The sequence below is a fragment of the Vigna unguiculata genome, chromosome 10 (genome assembly GCF_037176805.1).
Source record: "Vigna unguiculata cultivar grain cowpea cultivar isolate G323 ecotype 2 chromosome 10, ASM3717680v1, whole genome shotgun sequence".
Taxonomy (NCBI): Eukaryota; Viridiplantae; Streptophyta; class Magnoliopsida; order Fabales; family Fabaceae; genus Vigna; species Vigna unguiculata.
In genome coordinates, this window is record NC_140801.1 from 33,004,541 (window position 1) to 33,022,423 (window position 17,883).

At 29.8% G+C, this 17,883-nt stretch overlaps 1 protein-coding gene across 1 annotated transcript; it reads left to right on the forward strand.

Annotated features, from left to right (window-relative positions):
• Positions 1-236: 236 nt before the first annotated feature.
• Positions 237-16,032, forward strand: LOC114166261 (alcohol dehydrogenase-like 4). The gene is made up of 10 exons (XM_028050978.2): positions 237-476; positions 570-706; positions 834-883; positions 1,730-2,076; positions 4,918-5,000; positions 5,342-5,417; positions 6,045-6,106; positions 6,663-6,758; positions 14,378-14,539; positions 15,673-16,032. Exons 1-10 carry the CDS (start codon positions 404-406, stop codon positions 15,781-15,783), a joined length of 1,197 nt encoding a protein of 398 aa, XP_027906779.1. The 5' UTR covers positions 237-403; the 3' UTR covers positions 15,784-16,032.
• The last annotated feature ends 1,851 nt before the right edge of the window (positions 16,033-17,883 follow it).

Consider the following 17,883-nt stretch of genomic DNA (forward strand, 5'->3'; position numbering starts at 1 on the left):
TAATTTTTAAATTTTATCTATTATAACTTTTTATTTTATCTATCACATCACTCAAATCGGTCACTTATTTTCATAAAATTCATCGTCAAATTCATTTACTTTACCTTCTAAGTCTACACAAAAAATTGCAGATATTGATCCATGCAAATCCATTCAAATTCATCTTCGGACTTTCTTCCAAATTCATCTCTAACATCTTTTCTTTTATAGTCCCTAAACACATGCTATAATGAAAACACCCACATGTGTTAGGCCTTCCCCTTGAACACCTCCAAATCCTTATATATAGTTCTGTTTGTTCATCCAATTTTATCATAACTTTGCTTTATTGCATGTGCTTGAACTCTCTGCTAGAGAAAAACACACACACACAGAAAAATCACTGAAAAGCTCAGAGAAAGATATGGCAGGTCAAGAGTTTGCTACTGAGAACTTCAATCCAAATGATACCAAGGGAAAGACCATTACTTGCAGAGGTACTATATATATTATTCAGATCTCATGTTTTCCAATTCTCATCCTCATAACCTAATATTATTAATTGATGTTCATGAATTTTGATGACGAAGCTGCTGTGGCATATGGTCCTGGAGAACCCTTTGTGGTGGAACGTGTTCTTGTTCATCCTCCTCAGAAAATGGAGGTTCGAATCAAGATCCTCTTCACTTCAATCTGTCATACTGATCTCAGTGCTTGGCAAGGCGAGGTATGTATATATATATATATATATATATATATATATATATATATGTATTAGGAAAAACTGAATTTCATAAGTTATCTAATATTGTTTATTGATGCTTCTCATTTTCCTTCTTTTATGGCCACCAAAGAATGAGGCTGCTCGTGTTTATCCTCGGATTTTCGGCCATGAAGCTTCTGGGTAGGTCACCAGAAAAATTATTCAATGCTCACAAATTATACCATTAATGAATATTCACAATATCGAAACGAAGTTAATATGGTTAATAATAATTTATGTCTTAATTAATTTTTAAGTCTCTCCTTATTTTGTGTGTTTTTAATTCAGTTTTTATTTATTTTTTATTTATTAAATATTTAAAGTTTTTATATTTTTTAATTGAATTTGTATTATATAAATTTTTTTGTTAATTAGGGGACATAATTTGATATCTTGTCTTTTCTTATCTTCACGTATTAAAAATAAGTGTTTTTTATTGTTTTATGTTAACTAACAAACATCATGTTTCGGTGAAGACAACGAAAAAAATGACAAGACAAGTCACCGGTCATCTAAATGATCAAAAATTTAAATAATAATGATTTAATTGAAAAATATGAAAATTTTAAAAATTTAAAAATTAAAAAAAATTAATAAAACTCAATTAAAAATAAAAATTTACAAATAACTTAAAATTTAATTAAGTCATAATTTATTTGTATAGGAGAGCTGGTTCAGTTTGAATATGTTCTTTCATTTCTATAGACGTATAGAGATTGTTTTTTGTTCAAAAAGGTCGTTTAGATGAATAGTTTTTACAAACTTTTTTTTTCATTCAAAATAATTATTAACATGAAATAAATGAGGAATTTTACGGAGAAAATAAAAAATAGAAAGACTTATATAAATTTAACTACAGGAGTTAAGTTTAAGTGATGTAAAAGAACACAATGGAGATGTTTAATACTATGTGAGAGTATAAAACATTGTTGACATGAATATGAATTGAAAGTTGTGATGATTGTGATTGTATTGATGAATTTGTAGGATTGTGGAGAGTGTGGGAGAAGGTGTGAGTGAGATGAAAGAAGGGGATTTGGTGGTGCCAATTTTCAATGGGGAATGTGGGGATTGCAAATATTGCAAGAGTGAGAAGACGAACAAGTGTGAGAGATTTGGGGTGGATATTATGAAGAAGGTGATGGATTGTGATGGTGGAACAAGGTTTTCTACAATGGATAGAAAACCCATCTTCCATTTCTTGAACACTTCAACTTTCACAGAGTACACAGTGCTGGATTCAGCATGCGTCGTCAAGATTGACCATAATGGCCATGGAAACTTCAACCCCTTCATCAAAACACTCACCTTGCTTAGTTGTGGTGTGTCTACAGGTCAGAAACTAACTTTGCTCAAATTCAGTTTATATATAATGCTCATGTTTCATCACATTCAAATTTTAATTTATGTCTGAAAAATATAGGTTAAATATGTTTTTAGTCTCTTAATTTTTACTGAAAATGGAAATTGATTCATTTTTAAAACTTTGACCCAGTTTAGTTTACAAAATGTGTGGATCTAGTACTTTTATAAATATAGATGTCATTTAATATTTGATAAATTGAACTTTTAAATTTAGAATTTAAAAATCATATTAAGAGTAATATTACTAAAAGGTATTTTATTTTAAATCTACGTAACTAAATACTACTACTACTACTATTATTATTTTTATATTTTAAATTAAATTTAAATAGTTAAGTTATATCAATTAGAGATTAATTAAAACCATAAACTAAATAGTTCAGAATATCGCTTACTAATATTTCAAATCAATGACCGCTTTGAACCGTAAATTTGATTCAAGAATGATGTATTATAATTATTTTTTATTTCCTTATAAAATATTAAAGTTATTCACTATGAAAAAAAACTTGGACACACATATGAATTTAATACAAGGCTTGGAACCAACGAAATTGACTAGTTAGATAATTTAGGTTTTAGACAACGAATTGTTGAAAGAGATAGGCAATGCAAGGTTTATTCATTGACTTGTTTGGAGTAAAAGACAAATTAATTTAGTTTGTGTCTCCTTCTCTTAAATTTTCTAAGAATATGTTAGCTGTAATGTGCATGTGTTATGCCTAACTAAAATAAAGTATATATATACAAAACTTATTGTTTTAGTTTTCTTAATTAGTAGAAATAATTGTGTTTAAGAAGATATTAGTGTAACTATCAAATGGGTTAGTTGAGGTTATTAAGCGTGGTCAACCTTAATCGTTTTTATCTTATCAAAACAAAAACCTTAATCTATATTATAAACAAACAGCTTTGACCGAGTTATTATATAATCTAAAAAATATTACTTCACTTCAACCCATCAAAAATTAACACGTAAAAAATAAATAAATAAATAAATAAATATATATATATATATATATTTATATATATATATATATATATATATATATATATATATATATATATATATATATGCTAGTTCATCTGCATTTTAAAATATATATTTAAAAATAATTACAAATTTAAATTAAGTTTGAGCTATCTTATACCAGTTACGTATTTTTATTTGATTTATTTGACATTTTTATTTTATTAAGTGTTTAAAATATTTTTTATTTTCATTTAAATACTTAACTGATTAATTTTACTATTAATTGATTTATTTTCGTGCTTCCAACTTTCACATCAATTTACGCTTTTCTCTCCAATTTTTTTTTTTTTACCAACTAGTCAACTCATTATCTGAGAGAAAAGGATTGAGATTAAAAAATTTAGAGAGAAAATAAAGGGTGTATTTGATGAGTTGAATACAAGAAGACAAAAAATAACACTCATGTTATTTTATTGACAACCAAAATCAAATAACAAAACAGTTTAATAAAAATAAAAATACTTTCAATATTTAATAAAACATTCAATTTAGATGTTTATGATATATTTACAACTTAATTAAGTTATAAATTTTAAAATAAAAATGTTTATTTTTGCATATATTTGACAAATATACTTTCAATTTCATAGGAAGTTTCCCTTTCCTTTTATTATTTTGTTCACAGATGAAGAATATGACCACGTGTTTCACACAAATCTTTCAAGATTTTTATTCGCAGAAGGAAGTAAAAGGTTGATAGATAGAAATTTTTTAAAATAAGTAAAAACTAAATATGCTTAATGAAAGAAAACAAAATAATAAAATAGTTAAATTTTTTCACGTAATTTATTTTAACAAATAATAAATATGTCTTTTATTCGTATAATTTATTTTGTTAGTTTTGCAAAACACAAGAAAACGTGCTACTCCAATCATTTTAATTGATTAATGAAAGAATAAGAAGGTTTGCGATATGATCTATGCCAACCATTACCATTATAAAAATTTATTTGACATTAAAAGTAATTATTTAACAATCCAATGTAGGAGTAAAATGTCATTATAAAAAACTATTGTATGTGTAAAATAATAAAAAAAGAGTGAAAGATAGTAAATAATAGTGTGAATTGAGTGCAAAAAAGTTGTGGATGTTAAAATAGAAATTATCATTTGAACTGATTTATTTTGTGATTATTACTTTATCGTATTTTATATGTAAACCCGCTTCTTATAAAAGTAATATTGTTTCACATCGTTTTAGAGTAAAATTCACTTTTTTTAAACCAAAAAAGAGAAAAAATGTTGAATAAAAGATAATAAACAAATTTTTATTTATTTTAAAAGCCTTTATTTTCATCGGAAGTAACATTGATATTTTGATAAAAAAAAACGGATTATATTGTTTAAAAAGAAAAGCTTTAAATATACTTTTAAGTCATTTAAAATAAGCACATTCTAATTTTGGTTGCAATGCTTTTATAAAAACCAATAAAAAATTGTTGGGACCAAAATTTTATTGGAAACAAAAATATTTTAACTTTTTAATTAAAAAACTGAAATCACCAAAAAAAAAGACAAAACTTTAAAAAAAAAGTTAAAGGAAACAAAATTATTAATAAGAATAAAATATTGAGAAATAATTGAGAATATCCAATACAAAATTATATTTAATGATTCCTCATATTTAACAAATAACAATGTTTGTTAACTATTGATTCGATAGTAAATGATATGATAACTCTGAGCAAGCATGAATTGCTTAGACCAACTTGATGATTAATTAAACATAAAAATAATTAATTAGTAATTAATTATACCTTGAAAATTAATTGTGTAGGTGTTGGAGCTGCTTGGAACACCGCGAATGTGCATTCTGGTTCAACTGTAGCTGTCTTTGGTTTAGGCGCTGTGGGTCTTGCTGTAAGTCAAAAATATTTTTTATTATTTTTTTCTTTACAGTTTTACCAAAATATTGTTCAAATAAATACAAGGCTTTCCATTCAAACCATAAAATTAACTAAACAATTAAAATTAAACTAAGGCTCAAAATTCTTTCTAAAAGCACATCATTTTCAACTATCTCCAATTTTATCATTTTATCTCTAATTTAGTTACTCTTCGGAAATTTAAATTTTTCTCCATTTTTTTATTTATGTCAATCATTATATGTCACTTTTCCTTTTTCTCTTTTCTTCCTCAAATTAATTAGAAAATAATCTTTGCTGAAAAATAATGCTGTGAAGACCCACATCTTAAATTAGGTTGCAGAAGGTGCACGAGCCAGAGGTGCGTCCAAAATAATAGGAGTCGATATCAACTCTGACAAATTCATCAAAGGTAATTCTATTTTATGGTTAACTATGTTTTTGTATTTTTAACGTAGAAAATTAAAATTAGTTTTTTTTAAAGTGTTGAATCAATTTATTATCTAAATTTTATAAATATATAAATTAAATCTTTTTAATTACATTTTATTAAGTTTAGTTGACATTTTAAATATATTTTATGATAATATTTTAGCTAACATCGAAGCAAAAATATCTCAAACAGTATAAATAATTCAAAAGTTATTATAAACGTATTTGAAACATCAAATTCGCGTATTTATAAAGATAAAAAACTAAATTAGGTCAAAATTTTGAAAATGAACTAATTCCAATATTTACTTAAAATTAAAGAATCAAAAATATATTTAACCCTTTCTTTTATATCTCTTTTGTTTCATTTCTCTACTTTAAACTTAATTCAATTTTATAAAATAAAGTTTAGTTTAATTATATAATAAAATTGACTTAATTTTTAATCCATATGGTCTTTAACAGATTTCTTCTATTCTTTATTAACTTGTTTTGAAAATTATTGAAAATAATAAAACCTTAAAAAACTTGACATGAACTTGTTCTTGTTCTATTTTGAGTGCTACAATTAAAATGGTAATAACATATATTATACATTTCATGAAAGGCCGTGCAATGGGCATCACTCACTTCATAAATCCAAGAGATGATGAGAAGCCAGTATATGAGGTTAGAATTCTCTATGCCATCTCTATTTATTTCATTTAAAATAAAAAGGAAAATAAGAAGTTTGGTTTCTAATATTCGAACTTTCAAAAATTAAATTATATAATTTTGGTGATATATTTTAAAATTAGTAAATGAGTTAAACATGTTTTTAATCTTTAAATTATTTTTAAACGTTGCATGTTATCGTTAAATTAAATTACATGTTTATTTTGTATTTATGTATTTTATGAATTTCATGTAAAACATTTTTTCATAAACGTATATGTTATCGTATAGTCAATTATAAAATTCTATTTATTACATGAGAATATTTTATGTATTATTTGTCAGGAAAAAAATTTACATAATTTTTATAAATTTTAGAAATAAAATAAATATATAATTTAACTTTGTAACAAATTTGATATTTTATCAGTAGAGTTTAAACCTGAAGAAAAGTTTAAATTTTTAAAGGAAGAGGCCAGAATTGTATGGGATAAAACCACATATTTTCCTTAAAAATATATAATCTTTATTTGGATTTTCACAAGTAAAATATGTATATTGTTTTTGGCAGAGGATTAGAGAGATGAGTGATGGGGGCGTGCACTATAGTTTTGAATGTGCTGGAAATTTGAACGTTCTAAGGGATGCCTTCTTGTCAGCTCATGAGGTATATGTATCTATCTATCTTCATTCACATAAATTTATGATTTAATATTGTAATATATGATAAAGCGACTAACAGAGAGAATGATAGATAATAGAGAAGAGAAGAAACAATAGAGCATAAAGGATGAGAGAATGGGAGTAACTCATCTGTGTATTATTATTGTTAGGAAGAGTCCTATTTATATATACAACATGTACTCCATAAAGGAAACAAACCAATCAACGTAGTTAATACAAATGTTTACATAAAGAGTAATGAATCAGATGAGTATCAATCATATGAGTAAATGTATCATAATTATTAATTCATAACACTCCACCTTGAGTGTCCATTGATAAAAGAATGTGCATCATTAAAACCTTACTAGGAAAAACCCTTTGGGATAAAAAACTTAGTGAAGGAAAAAGAATACAACATTCTATATTCTTTAATACAATATTGTTCATCACATGTTCTATTTCTCCCCCTCATGTAAACTTACATCATTAAGGTGACGAATTCCAAACTTGTGAATCATTTGCTCAAAAGTTCTTCTTGGCAAAAACTTCATAAATAGACTTGCCATATTTTCACATGAATGAATTTTTGGATATCTATATCATCCTTTCAATTGAACAATACAATATTATCTTCATATATGGTTGTTGATTCCATCTTTGTCGGGGATAGTCACAAGTTTCTTGCACATGTTGAATTATAGACCTTAGCCAAACATATTCACAACTTTCCTCGTAATTCTGTATGATTAGACGATGTTGCTACTATGGTTTGTTTCATATACCTTCATGAAACCAATGTGCTACCACATGTGAACAACCATTGTGACATTGTGAGAATATGTAAAATAACATGCATATACATAACCCATTCATTTGAATCTGAATCATTTGGATGGAATAAGCTCATATTTGTAATACCCTTAAAGTAACGAAGTATATGTTTTACTCCAAACCATGTTCTTCTTGTAGTTGAAGAACTATATCTTGCTTAACAAAATTACAACAAATGCAATATTAGATCGAGTATAATTAGCAAGATACATTAGTGTTCTTATGACACTAAGATATGGTGCTTCTGGACCAAGAAGATCTTCATCATTTTCTTGAGGTCTAAGAAAAGTCTTTATCAACATCTAACGACCTCACAACTATTGGAGTGCATAATGGACATGACTTGTCCATTTAGAACATTTTAAGCACCTTAATTATATAAGTCTTTTGACGTATAAAAACACCTTTATTTAAATACTCAATTTCTAATTTCAAATAAGACTTTGCCCTTCAAAGATCATTCATCTCAAATTATTTCTTTGAGTAATCAATTGCCTTTGTGAGCTCATTAAGAGTTCCAACGTTGTTTATGTCATCTACATAAACAATAATTATAGCAAATTCATTTTTGGATCTTTTCATATAAATACAAGAACAATTAGGATCATTTTTATATCTTTATTTTAATAAGTACTCAATAGGACGATTATGTCGCACACGTCCCGATTGCTTTAATCAATAAAAGAGCATGTTCAATTTTATTGAATAACCCTCTTTAGAATTTGTCTTGTTGAGCAAATAAAATCCTTCAGGGATTTTCATATAAATATGATTCTCATTCTCAAAAGAACGGTACAAATATGTTGTAACATCATCCATTAGATGTAAATGAAAACCTTGTTGTGTAACTAGGATAATCGAATATTATAACGTCCTAGCCGGAAATTACTTATTAAAATAAATAAGAAAAAAAATAAATATGTCACAACCTCATTTATTAAACATCAATTTCCCAAAAACGCGGGAAAAATTTAAATATCGATGTTCAACGCGCCAACATGAATAAAAATAGTCGTACAATGCGTAATACAAATAAAATTGTTTGTATAGTTATTACAATAAACCATCGTCCAACATGAAAACTAGTGATAACAAAATCCCTAGAAGATCCCCACTCCGTCTCTAAATACCATATTAACAAAAGTAAACCCGGGTTAGTACACTTTCCCCTTTTTCCTTTTTACTACTTCACTTTCATCTCTTGCCTTTAGACGTCTATCATTTCTATACCCTTTAGGTGAGATCAATGATCAATCTTTGCTGCACGAGTGTCTACTCGCCCCTCCGACTACAGGCCACCACCTGATAGTCCACACGTGGGAATAACTTTGCCACAGCATCTCACCGTGACACCAAGTGGAGTTCCCCACAATAAACCTAAGTGTGTAGTTGTTCCCAGACTACCAAATCTCTATCAGAATCCACTGAAGAGGGCAATCATCCGAAACCTTGCCGTACGAGCCACAACCTGCACACTCCACTAGACTTCCTAAACCACCAGGCTATAACATAGAGTGGTCACGTGTTACCCCAATACAAGATACACTCGTAACTGGGCCCCCGGCCAAAACATCGCATCACAACATCCCCTAAAGCAGTGTAGAAAACTTTCCTCGCGCACCATCACTAGACCAAAACCGCCTGGCACGCATCTCACGCCGCTAGACGGAACTTAGCTTCAGACCGCTTGGCGGGCATCCCACATCTCCAGGCGCCACGCGCTTGTAATTCTCTCACAGTACCACTACTGCCTGGCGGACACCACCACACCGCCATGCGCCCTGCTTCGTCGTCACCGCCTGGCGCATCCATCGCCACCGCCAGGCGCTCTACTCTCGCTGTGACCACTGTCACTAGTTTATTTTCCCGTCCGCCTGGTGGCTCGCTCACGCCGCCAGGCGCTATACCAGTAGCATAATGCTACTGATTTTTGAGCACTTAAACAGATCCCAAAGGATCTCCAAACATACCAACCACCCAAGTATGGTGCTGCTAAGATTTTCCAGTTATATATCAATACCAAATTACATCACACATATTTGGACATGCCAATAAATCAAGTATTGTCATGTCCCATGCTCACTTTCAATTACCTCTTCTACACATGCCTTATACAATTCACATACACCCAATAATACAATCATACATTCTGAAATTTATATGAAACATGACACCCCACTTTGATCAATGTTGCATATGCACCTCAATAAGATTTCACAAGCATAAACCATACCATATCTCACATAACTAACTCATTTAAGTCCAATTCTTCTTACATGTTAAATTTCCATATCATACAAATGTAGTTTGCCAATGAAATACCCAAATACCCAAACACACATAATAATGTCCGGACATTCACTGTACTGACAGGCCGCCTGGCGGCAGTTCATGCGCCGCCAAGCAGTGCATACGCGTTTGGATTTTGCCCAGATTTTCCAGCACCGAACTGCACCCCGATTTTCCAATTATAGTACCCACCTGCACCCCAACGAGTTTCTATTTGCACACACACCATACAAGGTTGGTACAACACACATACTATAGTCAATTCTGTATAATCAATACACCAATCATTAAAACATTTCATGCTTATTATCCCCAATACCCGCATGTACCCGAACCCCAAATTCCATTTCATGAGTTCATGCACTTTTCATCGATTCAGTCACTGTAACAATTACTCAGCATGTAATCGAAATGTGTATAATAAGAATTCATCCACATATCTCAACATCACTGACAAACCAATCAAAACAAAAGAAAACAGTGACCGTAGTACAACGCCTGGCGGTTCTAGCCCAGCCGCCAGGCGGTTCATCCACAAACCCAGAAAATAGTGTGTAACCACATATGCCGCCTGGCGGCAGTTTATGCGTTGCCAGGTGGTTTCTGGAAAATTCTAGAAAACGCAAACAGAATCAGGATTCAAAGCTTCCACAATTCAAACATGATTAACGACACATCATTATAAGATAGCAAAATTAAAACACAGAATAGGAACTCTCCTAACCTGGATTCCTTGCTCAGTTTGCTAAATGTGCTACTTCTTCCTCGTTCGCCAATCTCCCTCTTGCTCTTCTACCAATTCAGACCCAAACTTCTCTCAACACTCACAATCACTCTCCTTTCGTGCTCTCTTTCTGGTATAGACTCAGCCTTGGCAAAATCCTTCCTAATACTCCACTTTCACCTTTTAAACAATGCTTAAATTTAGGTTAATAAGGCAAAAACGGGTTTCTCCCTTAATTAATGGTTAATGGCCATTCATGACCCCTCCATGACTGTTTTTCAGCCTCCCTAACCCTTCCCATTCCACCCAAATCTACCATAAAAAAATATAAAGTTTAATTTAGGTGTTCCCCAAGGCTAGAACCCATAACCATGCAATTGCCAAATCAATATCAAACCATCATGCCAATTCATGTTCATGACAACTAGTATAACTCAATTGTCATCTTCTTACTCACACGCTCATACATTTTAGAAAAAGAAATAAATAGAATTAAATTAAATCCTACACAAATGGCATACTTAGGACTCGAACCCAACTCCTTTTGACAATCAAAGTACTCTCAACTACTTGAGCTAGTACATTTCCACATCATGAAGGTTAACATTTATTGCCATAAAGGCTTCTCTCACTCACATTAATTAAATAATTAATCATTTTATTATTTAAATTTAGCGGGTCTTACAAATATTGCAATGTTGTTGCATCGAATACTAGTGAATATGTTTTTTCACAAATCAATACAAGGTTTTGTGAACAACCTTAAGCAACCAATTGTGCTTTGTATCTAAAAATTTCATCATTCTTAATTTGATTTTTGCGCAAAAGTCCATATGTACCCAACGGGTTTCACAACTTCAGTTTTGCGAACTATACGTTCAAAAACCTTTCATTTAGCAAGCAAATATAATTATGCTTCTTTGCATATTTTCATTTTTTCCAATCTTTTCTTTGCCGACAATCTTCAATGATCATTGTTTATTGATCCTCATTGTCATTCATAGCATTCATCGCTATGTTATAAGTAAAAGAAAGTTTCATCAATGTTAACTTCATTTTGGTTCCATATTATATGATTCATGACATAATTTATTGAGATCTCATTATTTTCAACAATTTCAGGTACTTGAGGTTCTTCTGGAACCTAATCATTAATTATGTTAAATGAATCTTTTGGGATTTTCAAATTTTCAAGTAGGTCATCTTGCATTTTAGCTCCCTTTCTCATTCAAGAGTTTTTATCTTTGGAACCAATAGGCCTACCACGCTTCAAGCGTGTCTTTGGAACTAACAGGCCTACCACGCTTCAAGCGTGTTATGAAATAATATCAAATATACTCAAAGCATTAGCAGTTGGTATATATGATTTAATATCTTTTTCATTGTTTGTCTCAATATGATATCCATTTAGACAAATATCCTTGAAACTTAATAAGTTTCTATTTAACTTCTTGGTAGAAGTATAATAAATCTTTTAGAGCCTTCAAAAATATTTGTAGTACTATAAATAATACTAACATTGATGTCTCGAATTATCAAACAAGAGAAAAATTTATTACTCTTGAGAATTGTATAAGTTGTTGCACTATCAATAAAACACATATCCTTTGGTACTAGTGCAAATATTTGCTCTTCATATCAACATAAATATCAATATGAGATTTTTTTTAACACTCTCATAACCAATGAGGTGATCAATGCTTCCATTTGGTTTAGGAAAGAAAATAATAATATCAAGATGAGTAACATCCATATGGCCATAATCCCATAATGAGAATGTGTTTCTATGTTCTTCTCATTATTTGTAAGATGCTTTGGTGTACAATAAATACAACTCAAATGGCCTTTACCACCGTAATGATAATATATACTTTCATCTTTTTTTTGACAATATTTTTACATTTTCCTTTTCCCTTTTTCACATTATTGTGCCACTTCTGGTGACAAAATGTGTCTTTGAAATTTTCTTTATAACCATGTCCATAATCAATATCACGATCACGATCATGAAAATATAAATCAAATGTTGCTGCATTCACTTCTAGGAATGGAGGAGAATTTGGACAGGTTTCATGATTTTCTATCAAAAGCCCATTGCTTTGTTCAGCCATACAAAGGCATGAAATAAATTCATAATATTTATTGCTGTATTCACTTCTGGGAAGGAGCAGATTAGGTGGATCTCATGATTTTTTATCAAAAAGCTTTATTGCTTTGTCCAGCAAGCTATACATAGGCATAAAATAAATTCATAATATTTGTGAAATCTCTTTTCACAATATTTTTGTCACATGAGCAAATTAGTTGCTTAGATGCTTTATTTCTTTATTTAAAGGTATCCCAATATCCGTTGCATCTAAATGTATTTCAACATTTAAATTCCAATATAAGGAATTCTTTCTTGTAATATCAAGGGTCACAAATCCAAATTTTGCAATATTTTGCATGTTTAGAACTAACACATAAAATAATAATAATAATAATAATAATAATAATAATAATAATAATAATCAAAATAATAATAATAATAATCACCGTCATAATAAAAATAAAAATAAAAAGACGGAGATGAAAATTGATAAAGTCAAACAATTCTTATCACAAGAGGAAAAATATAAAGTAAAATTATAAATTGAGAAAGGATTAGAAAGAGCCTAGATTGAGACACACAAAACACTATCGTTAGAGAGAAAAAGCTTCCACTAGTCCTCAGTTGTTTGGAGCATCGTGCTAATAACATGTTATGAAATAAAGCGACTAACAGAAAGAATGATAGATAATAGGGAAGAGAAGAAACAATAGAGAATAGAGGATGAGAGAATAGGGAGCAACTTATCTTTGTATTATTATTTATAGATACAACATGTACTCCATAAAGGAAACAAATCAACAAATTTAGTTAATACAAATATTTACATAAATAGTAATGAATCATATGAATAAGTGTATCAAATCAATGGACAATATTTTAAAGATTTTATATTCATAAGAGATTCTAAGATTTTATATTCAATTGGCGTAACAATTGGGGTGTCAAAGCTGCATTCCTTATTATTATTATTGCGAAAAATAGCAAAAATGTGATTGATGTGGCTTTTAAAATCTTGATGTAGGATTTTTTTTGAAGGTAATGTATTTCTTTGAAAATTTATTTAATTAGAACTGTTAGGAATAAAATAAGAATAAAAATGAAATGAATTTTTCTACTAATTAAAACTAGTGTAAGTATAAATTTTAAAACATAAAATAAAAGTTTAGAAAAATTATACAAAAAACGAAACTTTTACAGATTAATTTATAATGCTAAGAGTTTCCTATTGAATACGATAAACTTCTAGGTATGATATTTAATTAAGTTTAGAGTTCAACAAATGGGCTAAATTTTAGTTATGTAAAAAAAATATGTTTTAATGATTTATATATGATAAAAAAAAATCTCAAAACACATTTAGATTATCTATAAAAGGATGAAGCTAAAAAAATATAACTTCAAAATATTTACAATCATTGTTATATGATGAACTAAGTTTCATTCATATTATATGATGTTTAACATTTTTTAGCGACATGTATTTTATTAAATGATTAATAATCATCAACTTAAATATGTTCAATGACCATTTTATTATTTTTAACAGATTCTCTTATGATTAGATATTTAATGTTGATATGTTCATTTCAATTTTTACTTTTATTATTTTTATTTTTTGTTGTCAATACAACAAATATCACAACATAGTTATAATTCTTTTATTATCTTGTATTTGGTGATGCAGGGTTGGGGATTGACTGTGGTATTAGGGGTTCATACATCACCGAAACTGCTTCCAATCCACCCAATGGATTTGCTCGAGGGTCGTAGAATTGTAGGATCGGTTTTTGGAGGCTTCAAAGGGAAGACTCAATTACCACATTTTGCCAAAGAATGCATGGATGGAGTAAGGACTGCATTTCCCTCAATTTACCTCTCTTCTTTACGGTCCATTTCTATACTATTAAGATACAATACTACAATAAAGTTCTTAAATAATAATCAATTTTAGTAACAAAATATTAATTAATTTTAATAATAAAAAATTGTTAGTATGACAAATTTAGATACCAATTTATAAAATAAAAAAAATTATTAATTACTAAAATAGTCATTAATATGAATAAAATATTATAATTGATCGCTAAATTGATCACTAATCAAGTAGAGAGTAATTAAGAACTAATTTTTCTAGTAGTCAAAATCTTAACAGCTAATGTTTAATGACCAATTTGTAAACTAATTCTTTTATAACCAAAGTCTTGATAGCTAAATTTTGGAGACCAATTATAAATTTTTATTCATATATTATTTTAGTAACCAATAACTTTTTATTTTGTATATTAATATTTAAATTGGTCACTATAGTAACTAATTATTTTTTGTTACTAAAATTGATAGATAATGAAATATATTTTTAGTGTTTGTAATTATATGTGAAAAAGAATAAAGGTAAAATTTAATCTCTAATTTAATACAAAGATTTTTTTTTTCAGAATATAAAATTACTCCCTCCGTTCTTCAGTAACCAAAGTTTAAGGTTATTATATACATTTAAGAAAAACAGTAAATATTACCTTTAAAAACAAATTCAGTGAAATAGCATTTCTTTTTCTTGCTTTTAATTATAAAAAAGACAATTAATTTAAGAGTTAAATATATTTGTAGTTTTTAAATTTAGATGTAAAATTGGAATTTTTTTTGTTTCAAATTTTATTTTGGTCTCCAAATTTTAAAGTTAAATAAATATAATCTTTTATTAAAATGTTAGAAAATTAGTTAATTTGAACGCTTTTAGCAGAGGTAATATAATTTTATTATTCAATGGTACAAAAAAACTGGTTAATAGAACTAAAATTTAAGGAAATATATTTTTTTCATTCAGTGATTTTAAAAGTATCACAAAAAACTTGAATTTGGCACAATGGTTGATAAATGCAAATGTACAAAAGCACTGCACGAAACGATTTTCCTTTCTCAAATAACTGTTGTAATAATTGTAGTTAATGAATTGATGCGCATTTGTATGGTGTGAATTAGGTGGTGAAGTTAGATGGTTTTATCACTCATGAGCTTCCACTGGAGGAGATAAACCAGGCCTTTGATCTTTTGATTGCTGGAAAGTCTCTAAGATGTCTTCTACGCTTCTAAATATTCTGTTCACCATTTCTTTAAAATCAAGAGTGTTTTAGACGTCATAAAATCATATCCCAGAGCATAATTTGAAAGCCAAAATAAGCTCTATTAAATACCCCTTTTCTCGTTGGTGTGTTGAAAAAATTAATTTCATTTGTATTCCCCCTTTAATGTATTCTTAAAACAGTTTATATTCACAATAACGTATCTTGCATTCTATATAATCTCTTATTAAATACGCTTGAATTTGTTTTGTTTTTTAAATTATAATGTGATAGAAGACATGTAGGTAGTTAAAGTTTAGCATACATTTTAACACCAGAGGATAATTATGAACCTCATCTTTGTCTCAAAAATGTGAAAGATTAACGACAAATTTTGATTCATGGACTCAGATAACTCTTAAATGCATTAAAGACACAATATCACCCCAACAAAAATTGGTTTAATAGGGGTTTTATTTGGTGTTTCAAGGGATTTTAAGTCCGTTAAGTACGTTGTTCACGGTTTGATTTTTCTTGAGTAAAACCCGTGTAGCTAATAGATTATTGATGGTTTTGAATAACCCCTATTAAAGCGAAACTTTCCTATAATTTCATAACCCTCGTAAATTATCAAGGGTTTCATAACTCCCTAAATTACAACGGATTTCAAACCCCTACTACTTTTCAGGGGTTTCAAACCCTCTTTACTTCCCAGGAAATAATTAACTTTCTACCCACTAGTTAGTCATGTTGTCAGTTGCAACAGGAATCCACCCCACTTCTGAGTTTTAAGGAGAGGTGGGCATTTGGGATGTGAAAAACATGTTTCCTATCTTTAAATACGAAGGTCACGAAGGTTTCTCTCAAAGGAGAGGACAAACTTTTTTTGGGCTAATATCCCACTTAGTTATGAAAGTCACAATTTATCTTCTACTCCCCAATTGACGAGCTAGATTAGTGATGGGTTCAAATTTTTGCCCTCATTTATTATTTAAATTTGGGGGATTTAATATAATTTTGGTGGTTAAGGATTAATTTAATCATGATTTGTTATTGTTGGATTTATTGAGTTCATAAGTTAAAAATGGCGTAAAAAGTAATTTTAATTGCATAAAATATTATTGGATATTCTAATGTTTGTTGATGTAGCTGAAGTTTAATTTAGGTCATTGAAAGTGTGAATCTGAAATGTTCAAAGTTACAAAATAAGTCCAATATCAGTAAATTTTGGAAAGAAATAATTCAGGAGCTAAATGCACCTCCAGTTTTATTTTACACACTCATCTTTCAAGTGGATCACCTAAAACTTTGTTCTGCACTCCTAATTTCTACGAGTTGCACCTCTCCTACCACTTAAACTCCACTCAACTAGATCGTGCCATGTGACAATCCTTCACTAACTAAATTGGCCAAGCACAGCTTGCCACCTCATCACCTTCAACCTCTCAAACCCTAACACCATTATTGCACATCAACCATGGAGCGGAGCCACCATCGTGCAGTCCACCACCGTCAGCCTCGTACCTTGCTGGAAACCACCACTGCAGTAGCCACGCAAAATGCAAACGCGTTACCATCCTCGCACACCGTTTGTGCAACACCATCTGAGCTTGTGAAACCTGTAGAAATTATCACGCTGCCACCAAAAAAGTCTACGAGCAACCTCCTAATCTGCAACACCAACAACGCCACCACCGCGTCCACGCCGTTCCTGCGGGAAATCCACGATGCAACAGTTGAAACTCCATTTTCGAGAGCTCCTCCATTGTAGAATGCGTTGCTCACCAGAACAACAACCTTCAAGCCACCATGTGCGGCCACAGGAAAGCACCATCGCACCCGCAGTTTCACGCATCTGCACCATGAAGCCATTGCAACAGTCTGTGAGCCAGCAGCACGCCACCACCGTTCATTGTCCATGCCACCTGCGACAGTCCGATCAGCCATCACCGTAGCAGTTGTCAACCATGGAAGCCACACTTGGGAAATCCTAATTCTGATGAGAGAGTGTGTGGCACATGGTAGCCTCTGAATGTTCACCGAAAATGTGTCAAACATTGCATATTCTGGTCAAAGAGTCAAACAAGAAGGGCAAAATTGGAAATTGGACAGAAATATTATATCAAAAGAT

Coding starts and splice junctions, on each gene's coding strand:
- LOC114166261 (XM_028050978.2), top strand. CDS start 404: ATGGCAGGTCAAGAGTTTGCTACTGAGAACTTCAATCCAAATGATACC. Junction 884..1,729: donor TTCGGCCATGAAGCTTCTGG/GTAGGTCACCAG, acceptor ATGAATTTGTAG/GATTGTGGAGAGTGTGGGAG. Junction 6,759..14,377: donor CCTTCTTGTCAGCTCATGAG/GTATATGTATCT, acceptor TTGGTGATGCAG/GGTTGGGGATTGACTGTGGT.